The sequence below is a fragment of the Aphis gossypii genome, unplaced genomic scaffold (assembly GCF_020184175.1).
Source record: "Aphis gossypii isolate Hap1 unplaced genomic scaffold, ASM2018417v2 Contig00201, whole genome shotgun sequence".
NCBI lineage: Eukaryota > Metazoa > Arthropoda > Insecta > Hemiptera > Aphididae > Aphis > Aphis gossypii.
The window spans coordinates 218,395-238,106 of record NW_026083025.1 but is presented as its reverse complement, the minus strand read 5'-3'; the positions used below and the strand labels follow the sequence as shown (position 1 = coordinate 238,106).

General features: G+C 30.9%; 3 protein-coding genes across 3 annotated transcripts; 1 reads left to right on the top strand and 2 right to left on the bottom strand.

The window, feature by feature from the left end:
• Positions 1–7,970: 7,970 nt before the first annotated feature.
• Positions 7,971–11,045, bottom strand: LOC126553306 (uncharacterized). Its single transcript, XM_050208454.1, has 2 exons — positions 10,859–11,045; positions 7,971–8,754 (listed from the first exon to the last, which is right to left on the bottom strand). The coding sequence occupies exons 1-2, from the start codon at positions 11,043–11,045 to the stop codon at positions 8,045–8,047; spliced, it is 897 nt and encodes a 298-aa protein (XP_050064411.1). The 3' UTR covers positions 7,971–8,044.
• Positions 11,046–11,736: 691 nt separating this feature from the next.
• LOC126553305 (uncharacterized) lies at positions 11,737–12,383 on the top strand. The gene is made up of 2 exons (XM_050208453.1): positions 11,737–12,103; positions 12,361–12,383. Exons 1-2 carry the CDS (start codon positions 11,737–11,739, stop codon positions 12,381–12,383), a joined length of 390 nt encoding a protein of 129 aa, XP_050064410.1.
• Positions 12,384–12,563: 180 nt separating this feature from the next.
• Positions 12,564–13,992, bottom strand: LOC126553304 (putative nuclease HARBI1). Its single transcript, XM_050208451.1, has 5 exons — positions 13,881–13,992; positions 13,657–13,811; positions 13,159–13,464; positions 12,877–13,052; positions 12,564–12,771 (listed from the first exon to the last, which is right to left on the bottom strand). The coding sequence occupies exons 1-5, from the start codon at positions 13,990–13,992 to the stop codon at positions 12,564–12,566; spliced, it is 957 nt and encodes a 318-aa protein (XP_050064408.1).
• Positions 13,993–19,712: the final 5,720 nt, after the last annotated feature.

The following is a 19,712-nucleotide window of genomic DNA, read 5'->3' as shown; positions in this document are numbered from 1 at the left end:
AATCGTATCGATTTCATCCACGCGATCATGGACTCCCTTATGAGGTATCCGCTACATGAGAACGATAAGCGTATGTTAAATTCACTTAGTTAAACTTATAAAAAAAAAAAATTGAAGTTACACCTCGTTAGTCGCCTTTTACGACAGCCGACAGGCTTAGGGGCCGTGGAAGTATTCTAACCCCCTTCCACGGCCGGGTTAGATGTTATGAAAAATAATTTTGTATCGCATAGTACCCCAGCTAATTTCCACACCACCTCGGAGGTATAGCGATTGGCGTGTTTTTTTATAGTGGTTTCCGTGGTTATAAATTACTGTTTGAAATGACCAGTTTTAATAATTTTTTGTTGCATAATTTTAAATCAATAACCTACTATTTATTAAGGTTTGTAAACATTTTATTAGATTTACCTTGCTTGAAAATAATACCAACTGGTTTTATTATTTTTTATTCATATGTTACTATTTACTAAATAACATAATATATTTTCACCAATTGTGACATAAACTAACAACGAAACCTAAAATTAATGATAATAGTTTATAAAATTAGCTTAGGATTATTTCCAAAATCATCGATTTCACTCAAAAACATTTTGAATTTATAAACAATTGTATGAAATATTTTTATTGAATTATTGTTGAGTACAATATGCCTATCAATATATATGTTTTTTATTTCACTGTTGTTTTTCCACTCACAATGGCCTCCGCGCGGATATCGGGCCCGAGGACGGCGTTTTCGAGAAAGTCTTGCATCCCTGCCGGATTTGTGTAAAAATACGAAAAACCTTGTAGGCACTGAGCTGACTATTATTTTCTGTACTATTTGCAATAGATTCCGTAATAAAAATTTAAAAGATATTGTCAAAACGTGCTAATTACATACATTTTTCCAAAACGTACTCTTTCAGTCCATGATGCAAAACGAACTATATTCAAAAACGACTGTTTCTTCCAATTTTTTTTTATTATTAAATTTTACTAAATTAGATAGTATTAATATATGATTAAGGTTAACAGAACTAACCGTTCCCTCCACAGCGCTCGCTATTCGTGACGTAATCAACAACCATTCGTGAGTTAGGTTTTCTTATTTGTTGAAAATGATTATTTTCAGAGACTGCTGCTGAGGCAGCATCAGGCTTACGCTTCTTAGCTCAGGCCAAAGCTGCTTCCGCTGCTTTACATATTACATATATTGCATGGCATTATATTTAATAATTTTTGAATCACTATAAGACTAACTTATGAATAACGTACGGGTGGCAAAATGAGATTACCTTGATTGTTCATAACTCGGATCAATTTTAACTGCGACGCACTCACCGTAGTATTAAATATCTGCTTAGTGTGTTCTGTTTCAGACAATCACAGATTATATTAAATTATTGATTATCTATTTAATGAATTCTGTGTTATTCTTTCGTTATAACTACAGTCCTCAGACCATACTTCACATCAGTTAATAAAGATAATACGAGCCAAAAAAATTAACAAAATTAACAATAATAATAATCCTGTCTGATGTCTACTTTCATTTAATACTATAAGAATTAGTACTGCTATAATACAAAAAGTCTCTATTACTGCTCTAGCAATTATGCCATCCTACACCGAAATTATATATAACTACTCGTATTATAGCGGTAGGTAATGTCCGTTAATGTGTTAGCTTATAGTTTTCAATCAAAACTACGAGTACATTGTGCTAGAGTATTTTACTGGACATAAGACACACTTAATTCTAATTACTAATTTTTTCAATGTTTTAATAATTATTCTGCTATTAGTGCTGAAACCAATCCAACCAACAAAATAATAATAGTTTAACTTAAAAATTATTTGCATTTATTTTATTACGTTAATAAAGTCATTTTGTTAGCTAAAACTTGATTTTTAAGCTGTAAGATGTTTACTGCGTTTGTTAAATTTTTAATATAATATAATACCTTAAAGACAAACAATTATAATTTGAAATTGAAGGAAATAATTAAGTGTTGTATGCTGGTACCTAAATTGATGGTCAGAGTATTTTGTGAAGTCATAATATAATGTATTAAAGCACTACCAGCAGCTTGCAGGGTATTAAATTTGTTGAAATGTAATTTATTGTTTATGCCTTTTCCTTGCTATTTTTTTTTCAAATAATGAAAATAATATTCCTGTACAAATATATTTAAATAATACCAGACTTTGCTAGCTTGTGAACGGTCAGATGTAATACCACGCTCCTGGCGGATTGTTTTTTAACTACATCTATACGGGCAAATCACGCTTGCCAAGCGCACCGGCGCGGCTAGTCGCCAGTCGGTAGTCTGAAGTCATTGACGTTGTGCATGTTATAGCACGAGTGTTCAATAATTTATTTGTTGTTTGCGTTATCTATAGTCAAATAACATTATTTTATTTGCCCATGAACGCATAATATTTTATGAGGCGATCATAACAGATTGTTGTATATGCACATATATAATGTTATGGATGTGTAAAACGTAATTATTCGACAGCAGCCGTTGATATGGAATACAAAAACTAACAGACATATTTTTGTAAATTCCGTATACCTACCTAGGTGAAAATACGAAATGTCAGTACGGAATGTAAAACACAAAGCGTAAAACAATTGCGTACTATTTACTTTTTCAGAAAAGCTGTTTAAAATGGTTTTTTTTTTTACAAATATCAGTCTGCGCATATTAGTTTACGATTGTATGATAAATAACGCTGTTTACTATTATTTGGTATTCTATCTATTTGAAAAATATATTTTTCTGATCGCAGAAAACACTTGCGTAACGAGGACCATAAGTTATACGAATATCTAGAAATCAATAAGACCTGTAAATTTGGTCCATCGACTGCCATTGGTCATTAATTGATTTATCAGAAACTATAGCTTAGACATTTTGAGTGTCTCGGTTTTCTTTTATATTTTGAACCACAGGTTTCAACTAAAGAACAAAAAAATCAAATATTAAATTATAAATTCAACTACCTATTAAAGTTATACTTATACCTACTTATTTTACCAACCAATTATAAAATCTAACTGAATTATGTAGAATCTATTAAAACGTACTAATTGTGTACAAAAGCACATAATTTTTAAATGGACTTAATATTATTATGTATAAACTTATATTGTCCTGTAAACATTTTATTAGATTTACCTTGCTTGAAAATAATACCAACTGGTTCTATTATTTTTTATTCATATGTTACTATTTACTAAATAACATATATTTTCACCTATTGTGACATAAACTAACAACGAAACCTAAAATAAATGATAATAGTTTATAAAGTTAGCTTAGGATTATTACCAATATCATCGATTTCACTCAAAAACATTTTGAATTTATGAACAATTGCATGAAATATTTTTATTGAATTATTGTTGAGTACAATATGCCCATCAATATATATGTTTTTTATTTCACTGTTGTGTAGTACATTAAAAATACCATTGTATGAATTAAACGGCTACATTAAATACACGACATTATTGCATCAATAATTATAGTTCCTATTTCAGGAATTTCACAGCTAAAACAAACATATTTTATTTTATTTAATATTAGAACTATTATTATTGTCATTTATACACTTAGGTACTATTCATCAGTGTTTTTTGTTGTTTTTATTGTTTTGAAAATCATAGAATGTATTTCATATAAGTTATTATACATTGGTAGACGTAACCTTAACATAGAAAATGATGATACAAACATAATTTTTGTGTTTCTGATAATTTCAATATTTTGGTTGTGCTTATAGAATTGTAAATCATTAAACTCAGTTAGATCAATGACTTTTCCTTCATAGCTATGTTGTTTTTTTTCACTATTATAATTTTTAAAAAATTGTAAATAATTGTAATTATAAAATCTTACAGACACAATTGTATTGAAATTATGTGGTTAAGCGTTTGTCCTTGGAGAATATTTGTTATATACTTTTTTTGTTTGTTCAAATCTTTTTTTGAAAGTTTAAACTTTTTGTAATGGCTGGCCACAAAGTCATTTGCTGTTGATTTAACCACAATATTTTTTTTGATGTACACATCCTTCAAAGGATTTTTTTTTGATTCGATGTAATCCAGTAAAATGTGTTTTCTTATTATATAATTTCAATATTTGGGATGTCGAAAAAATTTTATTGGTTAGAATTATTTTTTTGGGTTATCACGTATTGAATATAATTTATTCAGTATATTTGCATCGATTTAGCGGGTGTTATCGGTTTTGAACGTAAGCATATTTTTGCTTCATTTTTTACCCAAAATGTATGAACATATTTTTTTCTGATAGAAGATTATGTGATGAGTATTTGCATATAACATTTGTCATAAACCTACGATTTTTTTACTTTTAAATTTCTTCGAAATCTGATATGTTTTGACGAATCAAAATATCGAAAAATTCACCTCATTAATTCGGTTTTAGGATTGATGGAAGTATTCCAACAGTAAAATATCAATAAGAATACCATTATGAACAATTAAAAAAAAAAAATCAGGTCGATAAGTGCAATATTAAAGAAATTAGGATATCATATATTTTTGAAATACGTCCATGCTGATACGTTTATCTGCGAATACGTATTTCTTAATTTCGCGGACCATATGTAGTAGAAAACCTATATTCCTCAACCAAACTCTATGAATTTATATATTTCTGATAGATAATTACACGCTAAATCGTTTGATATACAAAACTTAGCTTAGGTTCAAAAAAAATTCCAGAAAATCACGTATTAATCATAAATTATTCAGTATATTTTCATCGTTTTAGCAGGTTATTTATTGTTTGAACATAAGCCTATAAAACATTAATTTATTACCTAAACTTTATGAAGTTGTATTTTCCTGATAGACCAGTTCATGACGGTTAAGAAAATATATCTTACTTAGATTAATACCAAATTTAGACGAAGCAGGATATTGTAAGCTAAATATTTTAGTATAATACTATTGTTTTAGTCAATGGACAAAAGCTAGCAAGGTCACGAAAAATGAACTAACTAATCCCAAATATATATTTCAATAAAACAGAAAGTACCAAAATCATACAAATGCGTACAAATTTTTTATTATTTAATTTTTTTATGTATTTAAGACTTATCTCATTTCACATTTTTTATGAAAATTTTCTATTTCGGTTCTGAGTTGTTGACACGCGTCTACCAATTTTTTTATTTTATTTTTTTTTGTCTGAAATTGAATACAAGATTGTATGAATAGTAATATAGAATATATTTTTTATATATAAACAATTACAATTAAAGTAACATATAATATTTAACATATATAAGTAACATATTTAAGTGAGATTTATTTTTTTTACATAATTATTTCATTTTGATAAATATATCAATAAATTTTTTTCATGTTTCCTTATATTGGATTTTTGTGTTCTAGTTAATTGTTTAGCTGTATATTTTATTGGCCTTAATTGATTATTACCAATTACCTGAGATGTATAGGGTTTCACATCTTTTAGATTATATTTATGCAACTTGTTTGTTAGAGGGTATTTCACGGTGACAAAATTTGTATCGCATTCAACGACAATAGCAGCATAATAGGGATAACCAATTGCGGTTACATTAACTGGTGATCCAACTGGAAAAAGATGATCGGACTGTTTTGATGACAACTGCTCTGCTTCTTGTTCAACAACGGGTATCTGTAAAACATAATGTTCAGGTATTAATATTAATTTGTACAAAATTGTCATTTAAAAAAAAAAACCTGAGCTGATAAAAACCTAATATACAATATACTTACGACATTATCTATCTTTGAGCTGCTCTCCCCTTGGGTTGACAACTGTTCTGCTTCCTGTTCAACAACAACATGTGGCTATAAAACATAATGTTTAAGTATTAATATTGATTTTTACATACATTTTATACCTGACCGATAAATATCTAATTTCAATATACTTACATCATAATCTATCTTTGAGCTGCTCTCCCCTTGGGTTGACGACTGTTCTGCTTCCTGTTCAACAACAACATGAGGCTGTAAAACATAATGTTTAGGTATTAATATTAATTTGTACAAAATTGTCATTTAAAAAAAAAAACCTGAGCTGATAAAAACCTAATATACAATATACTTACGACATTATCTATCTTTGAGCTGCTCTCCCCTTGGGTTGACAACTGTTCTGCTTCCTGTTCAACATGAGGCTGTAAAACATAATGTTTAGGTATTAATATTGATTTTTACATACATTTTATACCTGACCGATAAATATCTAATTTCAATATACTTACGACATTATCTATCTTTGAGCAATTTTGATAGTCGTATATACTTTCGTCAGTATTGCTTAACTTTTGACGTTTCACATGATTTGTGTTGGTTATACAACCTAGATTATGTCTCACACTTGTTGATGGTAGCCCTTTAAAATTGATGTCCACATAAGACCATTTTGTATCAGACGGATTTTTTGGAAAACCATACAGCTCCATCAATAACTTTATTTCTGTAATGGTGGTATTTTTCGGCTGAAATCTGTAGCCTAGCAAATACCAATATTTAATTTTAATTTTGTAATTTGGGTATATATTTTTCGACTCTAATGGGCGGTCTCTAAGGTCCACTTTAGATTCGACGAACAGGGTCTGAAAAAATTAATATGGTTAACTTTAGCTGTACATTAAGGGGATTAACCTAACTTTACTTACCAAAGTTAATGTGTTTCTTCGTCTTATCCATGTCGCAATTAGGTTTTGTGCTGCTTCAGTAACATCGCTGTTACCACAAATTATGTCCAATATATTTCTAACGCATTCAGCAATATTTCCACGAGAGTAAAAAGTTTTCATATACTTCCAACGTTATAGAATTGATATTTATATGTTGGTATTGGGATATATATTCCAAGAAAATAATGGATACAATCCTCCTAAAATGTAAAGACATGTTATTATAAATATACTTTAAAAAAACACGAGAAGAGGAAGTGCGAGCCATTAAATCGAAATGAGAAGTGTAAAGTGTATAAAATAAAGTAAGGTTAGCGTGTGGTGGCATCCTACTTAATGGTAATTGAACATAAGGCAATTGATCAAAAAGATAAGATAAGAACTCTGCTTACGATATGACGTAGTAAAAAAATTAACGGAAATTGGGGAATCCCCAACAAGATTATGAATTTACATTTTACCCAGCGGCCAGCAATCTGTCTTGAATTGCGCTCTGCGAGATGGGTCAGTGCTTTGGTCGCCGAGGCCGACCTGACGTGACTATCCCCGACTATTATAGGTTTGTTCCAACACGCGATCCAACTATAATAGAACTGGCGGGAGCATGCGCAGTAAGATTTTTCCGTTCCAACACACCCGAAACGCAAACTCTAAGAGACATCGCAGACTACAGACTTTATATCGGCCGATAGTTTAGTCGGGTTGGGCTATTATTGCGCACACTGGGCCAACTAAACAGTTTGGTTGGTGGTGAGTACGCAAACTAGCCAATAGTCGGCCGACTGCTCTGGAAAAATTTTCATAGTTATACTGAATTCTGCTGACGATAGAAGTCGCATTTTTAGTATACCTTTCGCTTTAAGCGAAAAAAAAAATGTTGTCAAGAAATGTTATTATTGCGTTAATACAACGAAGAAGGGTTATGAAGAGAATGAAGAAGAGAAATAGAGAATATTGGGTGCATCCAATCTGTAGTAACAGATTATTGCAGGGAAAATTTCATACATTGCATTCCAAATTATTGAATTTCCCAGAAAAGTTTTTTGGATACTATCGAATGAGCATAACCAGCTTTAATGAACTCGTCAAATTAATTGGACCAGCAATAGCGAAGGAGAATACACAGTTAAGACTCTCTATACCTGTGGAGGAAAGATTGAGTGTTACGATACGGTAAGATATACCACAAAAATTATTAAATCTCTTTTATTAAAGTTAAAAATCAGTAAACTAACTATATTGAAAAATAAATGATTAATATTATTATTTATTACATTATAAGTAAAATTATTATATTATAAGTATACTTATAAATTATATATTATAAGTCATATATTATATCCGTATCATCTGAAAAATTAGAAAAATGGGAACGAACTGTATCATTAGAATTTTCTGGCGATGGAGTATTTTGAATGTCTTGAAACGTAGGCAGATTGTGTGGTGTGGTAAAACTGGACGTATAATTTGAATGCTGAGATATTTGTGGTGGTGGCATGTTACTTCCTGGATGATATACAGGATAAGACAACGGTCGCTGTAAGACACTGTAGCTACTTGTTGATTGAGAACTAGTATCAAAACGCCTTGCTAGTGTTATTTGTTTAAAAATGTTAAGAATACCAATTTTAGCATCGAGTTTTTCCTCTGCGTTTAATTTCTGGAGTGATGGGACAAGAGATAAAGCAAAATTTGTATCTTCATCAACCGGCTGATTTAATGCTTTTATTAATGCTTCGTCCAACTCGTCTGGTTTCGATACATTAGTCCTCTTTTTCCGATGAGGAATAGGTGTTGAAGTGGTAGGGCCAGGATCGTTATTGTCGTCTTCGTCTTCATGAGAATCATTTGGTTCCAGGTTACCTTCCGTTGGCCGATTTTCCATACAGGGAAGTAAAAATAATAATTTTTCAAAGTACACATATTTACGCCTCTTGGTTGCAGCTTGTCCTGATTTTGTGTTTTTTTGGGCGTTTAATTCTCTACGAAAACAAGTCCGTAAATTAGCCCATTTTTTTTGCACTTCATGACCTGAATAATAATAATAAGTACATTTGAATATAAAATGTCTGTACAAAATAACTGTATTAATTTATTTTTTAGATTTTTTGATTACAGTATTAACTATTTATGAGAATCTTTGTTTTAAATTTTCAGTCCTCAGTTATAAAAAGTGAATAATTTATAATTTTTTAATTCTAATGATTGATAATAATGTTCGAGATTTTGATAAATTTTGACAAATTTTGAACTTCAAATGCCTATAAAAGTAAAATGTTTTTATTATTGTTAATGTTTTTAATATTGTTCAAGTGCTATTGTAACGATGTATTGGGAGCCTTGTATTAAATATCCGATGTTGTAAGAATATAAACTTCAAAGGTAGACAAACTTATGAGGAATCTTGTATTACATTTTGAAAACTTAGATTTAAAAGTAAAAAAAAAAATTTATAAATTCCTAACACAAAATAATTTGCAAATTTTCGTCATTATATTCGTCATACTAAAATAAGTCACGTGCAGGCCACTTATATTCAATAATAATTATTATTATTTACGTAGACACTATTAGGTTTGGGGGTGGTGTACAAATATTGAAATTTGGATTACAAATGTGTATAAAATACAAATAGAATAACAATTATTATCAGTAGACGTACGTGATAAAATAATATAATTAATTCTTTCCAGATATTTGGCTACCGGAGCTAGTTTTAACTCGTTGTCTTTTGAGTATCTAATGGGAGCTTCTACAATACGAGATATAACTAAATCTACATGTGAGCAAATATGGAACATACTTCAACCGTTATTTATGGCAATTAAACAAGAAGATGACTGGATTAAAATTGCTGACGAATTTTATACTCGCACAAATTTTCCCAATATCATTGGAGCGATAGACGGCAAGCATATTAGGATGATACAACCAGAACATTCCGGAACATCATATTTTAATTACAAAAAATTCTTCTCTTGCGTTTTAATGGCTTGGACAGATGCAGATTATAAATTTGTTTACATAGATGTAGGTTCTTATGGAACAGCTAGTGATTCAGAAATATTTAAGACATCTCAAATGGGAAAACGGCTTTCTGACAACCAGCTTAATATTCCCCCCGGGAGGCATTTGCCAAATGATGATGACGGAAATGTCATTCCATTCTCTGTCGTTGGTGATGAAGCGTTTGGACTTGGAAATCATATTTTAAGACCTTATGCAAAAAGAAATTTAAACTACACCAAGCGAATTTTTAACTATAGACATACAAGAGCTCGTCGTGTGGTTGAGTGTACATTTGGGATTCTCGCAAACAAATGGCGTATATTTCACCGCCCAATTGATGTGAATATCGATTTTTGTGTTCGAATTATTAAAGCCTGCTGTGTTCTTCATAATTATGTACGTATCAAAGATGGAGTAAAATTTACAGATACTCTCTACAATTGTCCCATGGATAACTTAACGATAATTAATGAAAACAACCGTGGGAGAAATAATATGGACAGTGTGCGACAGTACATGTCTTCATATTTTATTTCTCCAGAAGGCGCCATTTCATGTCAATATGACAAAGTGTAATAACTTACAACTATTTGGTTAGGTATAGGTAAATTAATAAAACAAACTCACTCATTTTAATTATATTTATACTGTATTATAGTTTTTGTATTATTATAATTATTATAATTTAAGTTATTTATTTAACTAATTATCTACATTTAATAATTGTTTAGTTTTTTTAATTTGTATGTTAGGTAATCTAATAAATAAAACTATACATGATCTAATATTCTAGTATAGTGTATACGCTATTATTCCAGTATAGTGTTTACGCTGAAGTTGTATTATTCGTTAATACTAGATTAAAATTAGTAATATAAAAATAACCACTGCGACATCGTTATCGCACCACTGTGTCGTGGAAACTTTGATATAAGAAGTTGTTATTTTTAAAACGTGTTTAATATATTTATACTTAACAAAATTTGGTATCTATTGTACGTATATTTATATCTATTATACTATTATTATACGTAATTATAATTATAATTTTAGAGTATTATTAGTAGATTATTATTTTTCATTTGATAATGAATTTGATTGATGGCACTCATGCCATTACTTTTACCTTGTTTTGTTTTTTCCTGGGCACCAAGCTCATTCCAATCGGGAATAACTACTTCACACACTTCTTCCCATAGTTTTTTCTTCAGATTTATATCAGAGTATTCTTTTAGTTGTTTTTTATATAGTGCTGGTCTCTTTTCAATTTCTTCTATCAAATTTTCGATAGACGTTTCCACAAGCATCGACATCGTGCGACAACGTACTACCTTCCCGCTCCTAAGCTCCAGTGAATCGGCCGAGTCGGCAGACTAAAAATCGGCAGAGTGCGCGCGTGGAATGATCGCCATACTGATTAAGCAGTCGGCCGATAGTTGACCAACAGTTCAGTTTGAAGGCAATCGTGTAGTCCATCAAACTTATTTATCGGCCGATTTTAAATCGTTATAATGTGCGCTCTTGCATACAACTTTGTACTGATTAAGAACCCGACTAAACTATCGGCCGATATAAAGTCTGTAGTCTGCGATGTCTCTAACTATCAGGCAGTTGTTCCAACGCGTCATTATACGAGTTTTAGGACTGGTTGTGGACAGTCAAAACGGTCCGCTGATTCCAACGGGGACTAATAGTCAGAGAAACTATTATCATATATTTATTATTAATGTTATCAACATTTCAGTAATATTTCTTATCAATTGTACGAGTTTGAATTTTCACGTAACGTTTATAAACAATTTTATGATATTTATATAAACTGTAGGTACCTAAAACATATAAAATGGAAGGTATGTACAATGTACATGTAGTTTTTTACTTTAATTGCTTTTTATTTTTACTCATTTATTTTCAATTTCTGAACTAAATGAATTCATAGTGTTAAAGCCTGTAAACACCTTTGCGCACCAAGATGAATGTCGTTGGAATGTAAATAATTCAAAGATGTTGATTGATTTATATGGCAAGTATAAGGATAAAGTTGGATCGTTGAAAATTAAAAATTTGAAGAAGATGTGGGAAATAATTTCTGAAGAAATGAGCCTTATCTATGAAATGAAAATCCACCCTAACAATTGTGAAAACAGATGGCGTGTACTAGAAAGAAATTATAAAAAGTACATTGAAAACAAAAATGGCACAGGGAGAGGAAAAAAATATTTTGAATTTAGTGAGGAAATGGATAAGTTATTTGCTCATAAAAAAAATGTCTATCCAGAAATTTTACTTTCCTCTGAAGATGTTCATGATCCTACTGTTAATGATGAAGATTTGTTTTCTTGTGAAGTGGAAAGTCCTTCAACATCCAAAGGTAACACACATAAACTAACTGTAAGCTCTAAAAAAGAAGAAATCAAAAAAAATTGTAATAAAAAAATTAGTACTATAGAAAAAATTAGACTAGATAGATTAAATTATCAAAAAGAAAAATTGGAAATTGAAATGGAAAAATTAAAACTACTTAAAAATAGAAATGAGCTCATAGAGGCTAGAAATAAGATATTACAATGTCAATGTTTAAAAAAAAACTAATTTTAATTTTTATATATATTATATACCTTTTAATAGTTGAGGCTTATGACTATTTTTAAAACCAAGTAAGTGTTATTTTATTTTGTTAAAAAATGTATTATTAATTTTTCATATTATGTTGTTTATTAATAAAAAATAGAATGTTGTTAAAATATAAACATTTTAAAATAATGTTAGGTTCAAAATAAATAAAACAAAGTATTATGACAGTTTTGTTTATTAGGTATATATTTATCTATTTAAATAAAATGTTCAGCTACTATTGTATCCCTAATAATTTTGGCATTGTAGTCATCCACAATATCCTCTTCTTCCATAACCTCCATAACACCTTGGGTTAGTTTTGGAGGCGGTGTTTCATCAAGTAATTCAAGAAAATTATCATCAAGAGCAATGTTGTATAGAACACAACATGCTCGCATAAAATGAACATTTTTTACAATGTTTCTAAACTTTAAGTGATATAGCTGTCTAAACTTTTGTTTTAAGATTCCAAAGCAATGTTCAATCCTATATCTATTTTGACTCTACTTTAAATTGTATTTCATTTGCCTTCTTGTTAACTGTCCTCTATCCTTGAATGGAGTCATTAAATTATTTTGTAATGGGTATCCGCTGTCACCGAGCAAAAAATAAGAACCACATTTTGCTTGCAAAGAATTACACAGTGGTGAATTTCTAAATACCCTACTATCGTGCAACGGACCCAGGATAACCGGCAAAGAAATCTATAATTTTGTTTTTGTGGTCACATACAACCTGCATCTAAACAAATTTTGTATTGACAATAAATACATGTAATAAGGTTAATCAAGCAATCGCGTGAATACTTACTTGTATTGAATAATATCCTTTTCTATTGATGTATGAATCTGGATCTTTATTGGGTTTATCTATTTTAATATGGCAACCATCGATAGCCCCTATGGCCATTGGAAATCCATTCTCTCTGAATGCCTTTTCTGATTCTCTTTTTTGCTCATTATTAGGCCATTTGATAATCTGGGGTGAATAGTTGCTTAAAAAGTATGTTACTCGTTCAATAATTCTATGCAGAGAGCTCAGAGTAATATTAAAGCGATCTGCAACATCTCTAAAGCTAGCAGTTTGGTGCCCAACAAACCACATAAAGATAATAATCTGAAACCAATTAAGGTTTTGTGTAAACGACTAATATTATATGACAATTTACAAACTTTAATAATTACTTAGTTTACATTATTTAAAATTATAAATGTATACAAATAAGTTGAGCTAATGTTACCATGAACAAAAGTATAACTTGATTTGTAAGTTAAAATTTCTATAGCAATAATAATTTTAAAAACAAACCTGGTCATCTGCAGGTATTTGACCAAATTGTCCATACTTGTTATTTTTAAAATAATTACTATTCTTGTACAAATGAGCAATCATTGTTGAAACATGACGGCTGATCCGGAAATGTCCAAAATATGTTTCATTGTCATATTGTGGTACAATTTCTTCTAAACAAAAAGAAAGAAATATAATCACTAATAAAAAAGTTTCTCACCATCTTGTTAGCATTTACTCACCTAAAAAATTTTCGTTTCTTTTTTGAGGGATATTAATTAATTCTAATTCGTCTTCGTCTTCAGATGAAGAACTAGACATAAGATAGTCATCTGAATCTTCAAAATCACTCATTTTGATTTTATTTAACAACGCACCACAGAAATATTAAAAACAAATTTAAAAAAAACAACAAGCATCTCTTATCTTATTATCTACATTTTACAATCATTGATAGTCCGAAAAGCGTTCCAACTGATCTTAGAGTCCGTGATTAAGCCACGTTAACGCATGCGCAGTAAATCAATCACGGATCAGTCGACAACTAATCCCAAATGCCATGTTGGAACAAACCTTTAGTTTTTAATTGGATAACTGTAATTATGTGTACAACTCATATTTTTTATTTAATTACATATTATGTATTATGAAGAAATTAATACTTTATTAACTTTGTTAACTGTATTATTATTACTGTATATTATCATTCATTTGTGGGTATTCATATCAGTTATTGTAAAATTGATTTCCAATGGTAACATTTATATTATTATACTATTATCTAAATATACTATAGCTGTTATAGCTGTTTTGAAATTTTAATTTTAGTGTACTTCATAAGTATAGTATATTTACAAATGTGTTTGGACATCATCAATATTATCTATACTTATAATCCAAATACTGCAAATCATATATCCAGACAGTGTTAATATACAACCCCTAATTAAATACAGTAGCATCTAATAAATATTTAAATTTGGTAGTGTTAATGTTTAACAAATGTGAGATTCTGTTTTTAAAATAGTAATTTCAATATTGAATTAGTTGAAAATAAATGTATAAATAATGTTTTTTAAGCATAAAAAAACAAGGGTTTAATAAATCTAAATATTTTGCCCAAATGACTTTTATGCAAAGTAAAATAAATCTTAAAATAATTTAATAAAAGTATCTATGCTATGTGGGTTAACAAAAAAGTTAATTTAGAAAATTTCCAAGAAAAAAATGTTGCTATTTTCCACACCACCACAGAGGTTACAGAGATATCCCCAAGAGGCCTAATCCACTATACCAGGTACCAGTTAGAATCAGTGAGATCTACAAACAAAATAATTATAAATTACATTTTAAAAATAACAGCTACAAAAAAATAAAATATAAATTTAATGCTAGATGATAATATATAACCTAACCTATTTTAAATTAACAAATAAATGCTAATTAATTAATGTATACTTATTACTTATAAAATTTACTCACAATCTAATGTCGAATATTATGGTTTTAAACCTTTTTTCAAGTAGCGATGATAACGAGTGCGGAGACTTTCGTATGTGCGATTTGGTATCACTCCACTGTCCTGCCAAACCTTTTTACCGCTAACTTCAGTCAAGTTTTTGGAGGCGAACTCCAAAATGAGCCGGTCCTCCTTGGCGGTATAAGGGGTGTTTGTATACCAGATTTTCGTTACTTTGGGTGGAGGATAAAGCCATATAGTGTTGCTGCGTTTAGACGTGCTAGCTGTAACACTACTAAAACTACTCTGCACCGTCCTAACCGGGATGACAGAAGTGACTGCAGTTGTCGCTGGTGACTGCACCTTCTCGCCAAACGGGTTAGGACTGCAGATGTCAGTGGCGCAGGGTTGTTCCGTGGGTACGGCAGACTGTGGCTCCACTGCAGTCGGATTCTCAATCACCTGTTTGTACCTGACAAGTATCTTTAGATCATTAATTTCCACCTGTTTAGAAATATATTATATTATTCTCAGTTTTCGTCAGATAGTTCAATGTAAAATTCCAATTATTATTACAATAATACATACCTGCTGCCGTTTCATTTGTTCTAAAAAATATTTATTTTGTTCCTGCAGTTCCTGCACCATCGACCGCCACTCGTTAATTTCGGCCCGGGCCACTGTCACAGTGGACTGCTCCTCATACCCATGTGTCATATTATTTGTCGGTAAGGAAAAAGTCACTGTGCGAACACTTGTAATGTCTTTGAGGCACAGGCATGCGGTATGATTTTTCTTAACCCCGTACCATACCTTCCGCATTTGAGTATTATCCGTTGTGAAATACATCGGAAATACGTCTATGAATTTAAAAACAAACCGGTGAATTACATGGACAAACGAATCGTGTCCTTCGTCCCAGTCGGATGGAAACCGCGTATTCACCATGCAGTGGGACAGCACCAACTGCAAGGCCAGTAATTTCGGTCTAAAAAATGAGTTGCATACCTGCATTGAACGTGAAAAAAAATTAACTAATAGGTACCTACATATATAACTTATAACAATGGAATAGAAGAGAACTCACGTTGGTAAAAGGCACTGTATTGGTCTCGAACACTGCCAGGAATGGTAATGACGGGTCCTTCAGTTTTTCTATCGTTGGGTTAATTTACATAAAACACACAACACATACATATAACACCAACATTTATGGGATAATGCATCATAGAGAACTTAGTATGGTCAGTACAACTAAGACAACTCACGAAGAAAGTTCCAAATATTAGGGTGGCGTCCAATTTGAGTGAGCAACGTTGCATGGAAGGATTCTAAGTAATTGTTGGTCCGGTGATCTTGACCAAAAACGCTTAAAAATCGTGGAACAATTTACAAAAACCAATAATGATAAATGTAGTCCATCAGGAAACAATTCAAAACCTCATTAATTTCAGGAAATTGTAAGGTGTAATTAACAACCGTATTTAATCCATCTTCCATACAAAAATTAGGGCACTCCGGATGACCCCTTTCAGCCAGCAGATGAGGCAATTGACTCTAACGCTTTTGTAGAGAATTTGAAATGTCAGGAAAGATCGCAAGTCCATTGGCACTTGAGGTAGCGTCTTATATGTTACCATCTATTCCGACAATCTCTACTGTAACCAACTGTTCACGATACTTTTCAATTGCCGAAGTATTCGCAAAAATAATTCCAACAGTTACTCCATTTACAATCAATTCTTGATTGTAAAAGGAATTGAAGGAATTGAAGGGGCAAAATTTGCATTCCGGGAGTCTCTTAACATTTCTGCAAGATCATGCATGTTCTGAGGTAATTGTGGGCGTCTCGATAGTCTCATCCTTTTTGTTCTGGCTTGTGTCTGGAGAAATGTATAGCGAATGGCAGCCTGGGGATGCCTTCCAAAAGTTAAAAAAAATTATCATATAATTAGCATAATTCATGTATTTGTATTTCACCACAATAATTAGGTTAATTAACTTACCTAATTATTTCGCTATTATAGAAACCTCGAATTGATGGGGTTGTGATTGTCCGATCAATAGCTCTTTCACCTAGAGCGTTCCTCAGAAATTTCACATTTAAGTCAATTTCATTTGGCTCATGTTTGTGTGGAACTACAATCAAAATTTGTTTGTCCATCTCGTTTCTACTGATGGATGCTGAACCATGACATATAGGACGATTGGGATTTTTTTGTCGCTCACAAATCAAAGTTATTCTATTGACGAGTGACTTTTTTTTATAATATTTATATCCAAAATTATCAACATAACATTTTAAGTTGAGCCGAATGCCAGGGATTGTCCTATATGTTCTTGCTTGTTGTTGTTAGTTTGCTGTCAGTAAATGTGCTTATTAAAATAATTTGCAACAAAGATAATTCTTAGAAAAAATGTTAGGTTAGGTAGAAAGGTAGAAAAGTTCCTTACAATAATATAAATAAAACATATTTCTTCAAAACTAACATTTTCAATGATTGTCTGGGTTAATTTTGTTTTTATGTAGTTATCCAATTTAATGTGTGTATTTTTAAAGTATAAAATACAAATTCGTTAATGTTGGTAAAACTTATTTTTACAATTAAACATAACAATTAATGACGAAAAATAAAATTTTTCTGTATCACAATAGTTCAAAAAGTGATCGCTGAATTTCCTTTCCTGATCGAACGTGACCCCCAGGTATTTCGCTGTGGGAGTCATTTTAACCTTCAGATCCAGATGTTTGTCCGGTGCCAACGACCCTTTCAACCAGAGGGTGTATGTCTTGGCCTCCGAGCAGGATGGTTTTCTTTCATTCGCCCATGGGCGTGCTCTCTCAAGCACACATAAAAAAAAAAAAATAGGGTCATTCCAAATCGGGCCTCTCCAAAGAGTGGAAAACGTTAACCTCAGACATTTCCGCCCGAAATAGAATAACTCTAGAACTCCTGGCTTCGACATGGCCCACGAATGTCCAATCACACCTAAAAAAAATCCAAATTAATATTACATTTATAACAAATACATTCATGACAGTTATCATAAATGGATCGATGTGATCGTTTAACGACAAAACTCTGTGGGACTACTTTTACTTCGTCGGCGATCAGTTATATTAATACCGCTTTCACCGCATCGTAGTCGAAACGACGTTTAAACAAACAATTCAGTATAGCCAGTTTGTAGCTGTGGCAATTCACAAATGCCATGTACACGTCGATGGGTAACACAGTCCCAGCAACTGACAGCCTAACGAAAGCCTTTTCATTTATTGTTTTAACAAGTTAATAAACGTATCAATTATCTTATTAATCTATTGTTAACTTATATACCTCATCTCTCCAACCTACGACGGAACGTGCATTCGTCGTAAAAGAAGCGTGCAGCAACCATCACTGGTTACTACACCTACTTAACACATAAGCCGAACATGCACAAATGTGTAGGTCAACAATACAACGTTATTTCGGCGCGAATGGTGAACAACAACTAATGTCTAATAGAAAAATTAAAAACATCGTAAGATTTTAATTTAAATCGATATGTATTACGATAAGATATGTTAAATACGAGTTATTTATAACCATCGAAAATTGACTATATTTGGATCGTATAATTGAGAAATTAAAAAAAAAAATATATGTACTAAATTATAAATAGAAAATTGTGGAATTATTCTGATTGGTTATCGGTAACATACACAATCTTGTTGTGTAGGAACGAAACCCGTATCATATTTCATAAAAATAATACAATATTTTAAATCTAACTTACACATTTGTGTAGGTTAGTAAATAAGAACTAAAATAAAACTTAGGCTCGGTATTTAATTAGTATGCACATAAGTGTAGGATAGGTGAAAATTGCTACGATAGTAATTTGTTAGCTCGGGCTGAAAGGGTTATTTAGAAAGTTCTGTAATAAAAATTTTACTAGGTCACTAATTTGTCCACGGTAGAAAGCTAATTCTTGTTTAAAACTGTGTATGAATGAATAATAATGGGTTCGATATCTGGGGTTTTGATTTTAAGATGTTGTTTGTAACTATTGTCATTTGTGATATACGTTCTTGAATTAATTTTTTGTTTATAGAAGACGGTACGTATGATGGCATTTTTAGATGATTATTGAACAGTGTCGTTTGTAAATTGTGATGTTTTGAATAAAATAAAATAGTTTCCGGTGTCAATTTAAGTACCATATGATTTAAAAGATGTGAAGATTTCAATGCATTATTTATAAATTTATTGTTATAATCTATAAAATATGAAAACCCATGTTTTTTGTACGGTTTAACTCTAAATAGTATTTTTTTGTCGGTCAACGATATTTTTTGATTTTTAAAATAGTGTTTCTCATCAGATATATGAAACGTGAAATGCATGATACTTGTCAATAATTTAAATGAATTGTATAAATGTGTAATCTGAAAAAAACGAAGCTTAAGTATATGTTTTCTTTATATTGTTTACTTTTTTTTTTAGGAGCACTGATTACCGTTGAAAATTGTATATGTGACGTGTGGTCATTCTGCAATTTCACCGTGGCAATAATAAACATATCAATTATATTAAATTGTTCAACATCCCACTCATAACTGATTAAATAA

What these genes read in the sequence shown, in the direction of transcription:
- LOC126553306 (XM_050208454.1), bottom strand. Translation starts at nt 11,045, where the DNA reads ATGTCGATGCTTGTGGAAACGTCTATCGAAAATTTGATAGAAGAAATT. An exon ending in CCAGGAAAAAACAAAACAAG is followed by an intron (nt 8,755 to 10,858) that starts GTAAAAGTAATG and finishes ATTATTATTCAG; the next exon opens with GTCATGAAGTGCAAAAAAAA.
- LOC126553304 (XM_050208451.1), bottom strand. Translation starts at nt 13,992, where the DNA reads ATGAGTGATTTTGAAGATTCAGATGACTATCTTATGTCTAGTTCTTCA. An exon ending in AAGAAACGAAAATTTTTTAG is followed by an intron (nt 13,812 to 13,880) that starts GTGAGTAAATGC and finishes CTTTTTGTTTAG; the next exon opens with AAGAAATTGTACCACAATAT. An exon ending in AAATACCTGCAGATGACCAG is followed by an intron (nt 13,465 to 13,656) that starts GTTTGTTTTTAA and finishes AATTGGTTTCAG; the next exon opens with ATTATTATCTTTATGTGGTT.
- LOC126553305 (XM_050208453.1), top strand. Translation starts at nt 11,737, where the DNA reads ATGTTGATTGATTTATATGGCAAGTATAAGGATAAAGTTGGATCGTTG. An exon ending in AAGTCCTTCAACATCCAAAG is followed by an intron (nt 12,104 to 12,360) that starts GTAACACACATA and finishes ACCTTTTAATAG; the next exon opens with TTGAGGCTTATGACTATTTT.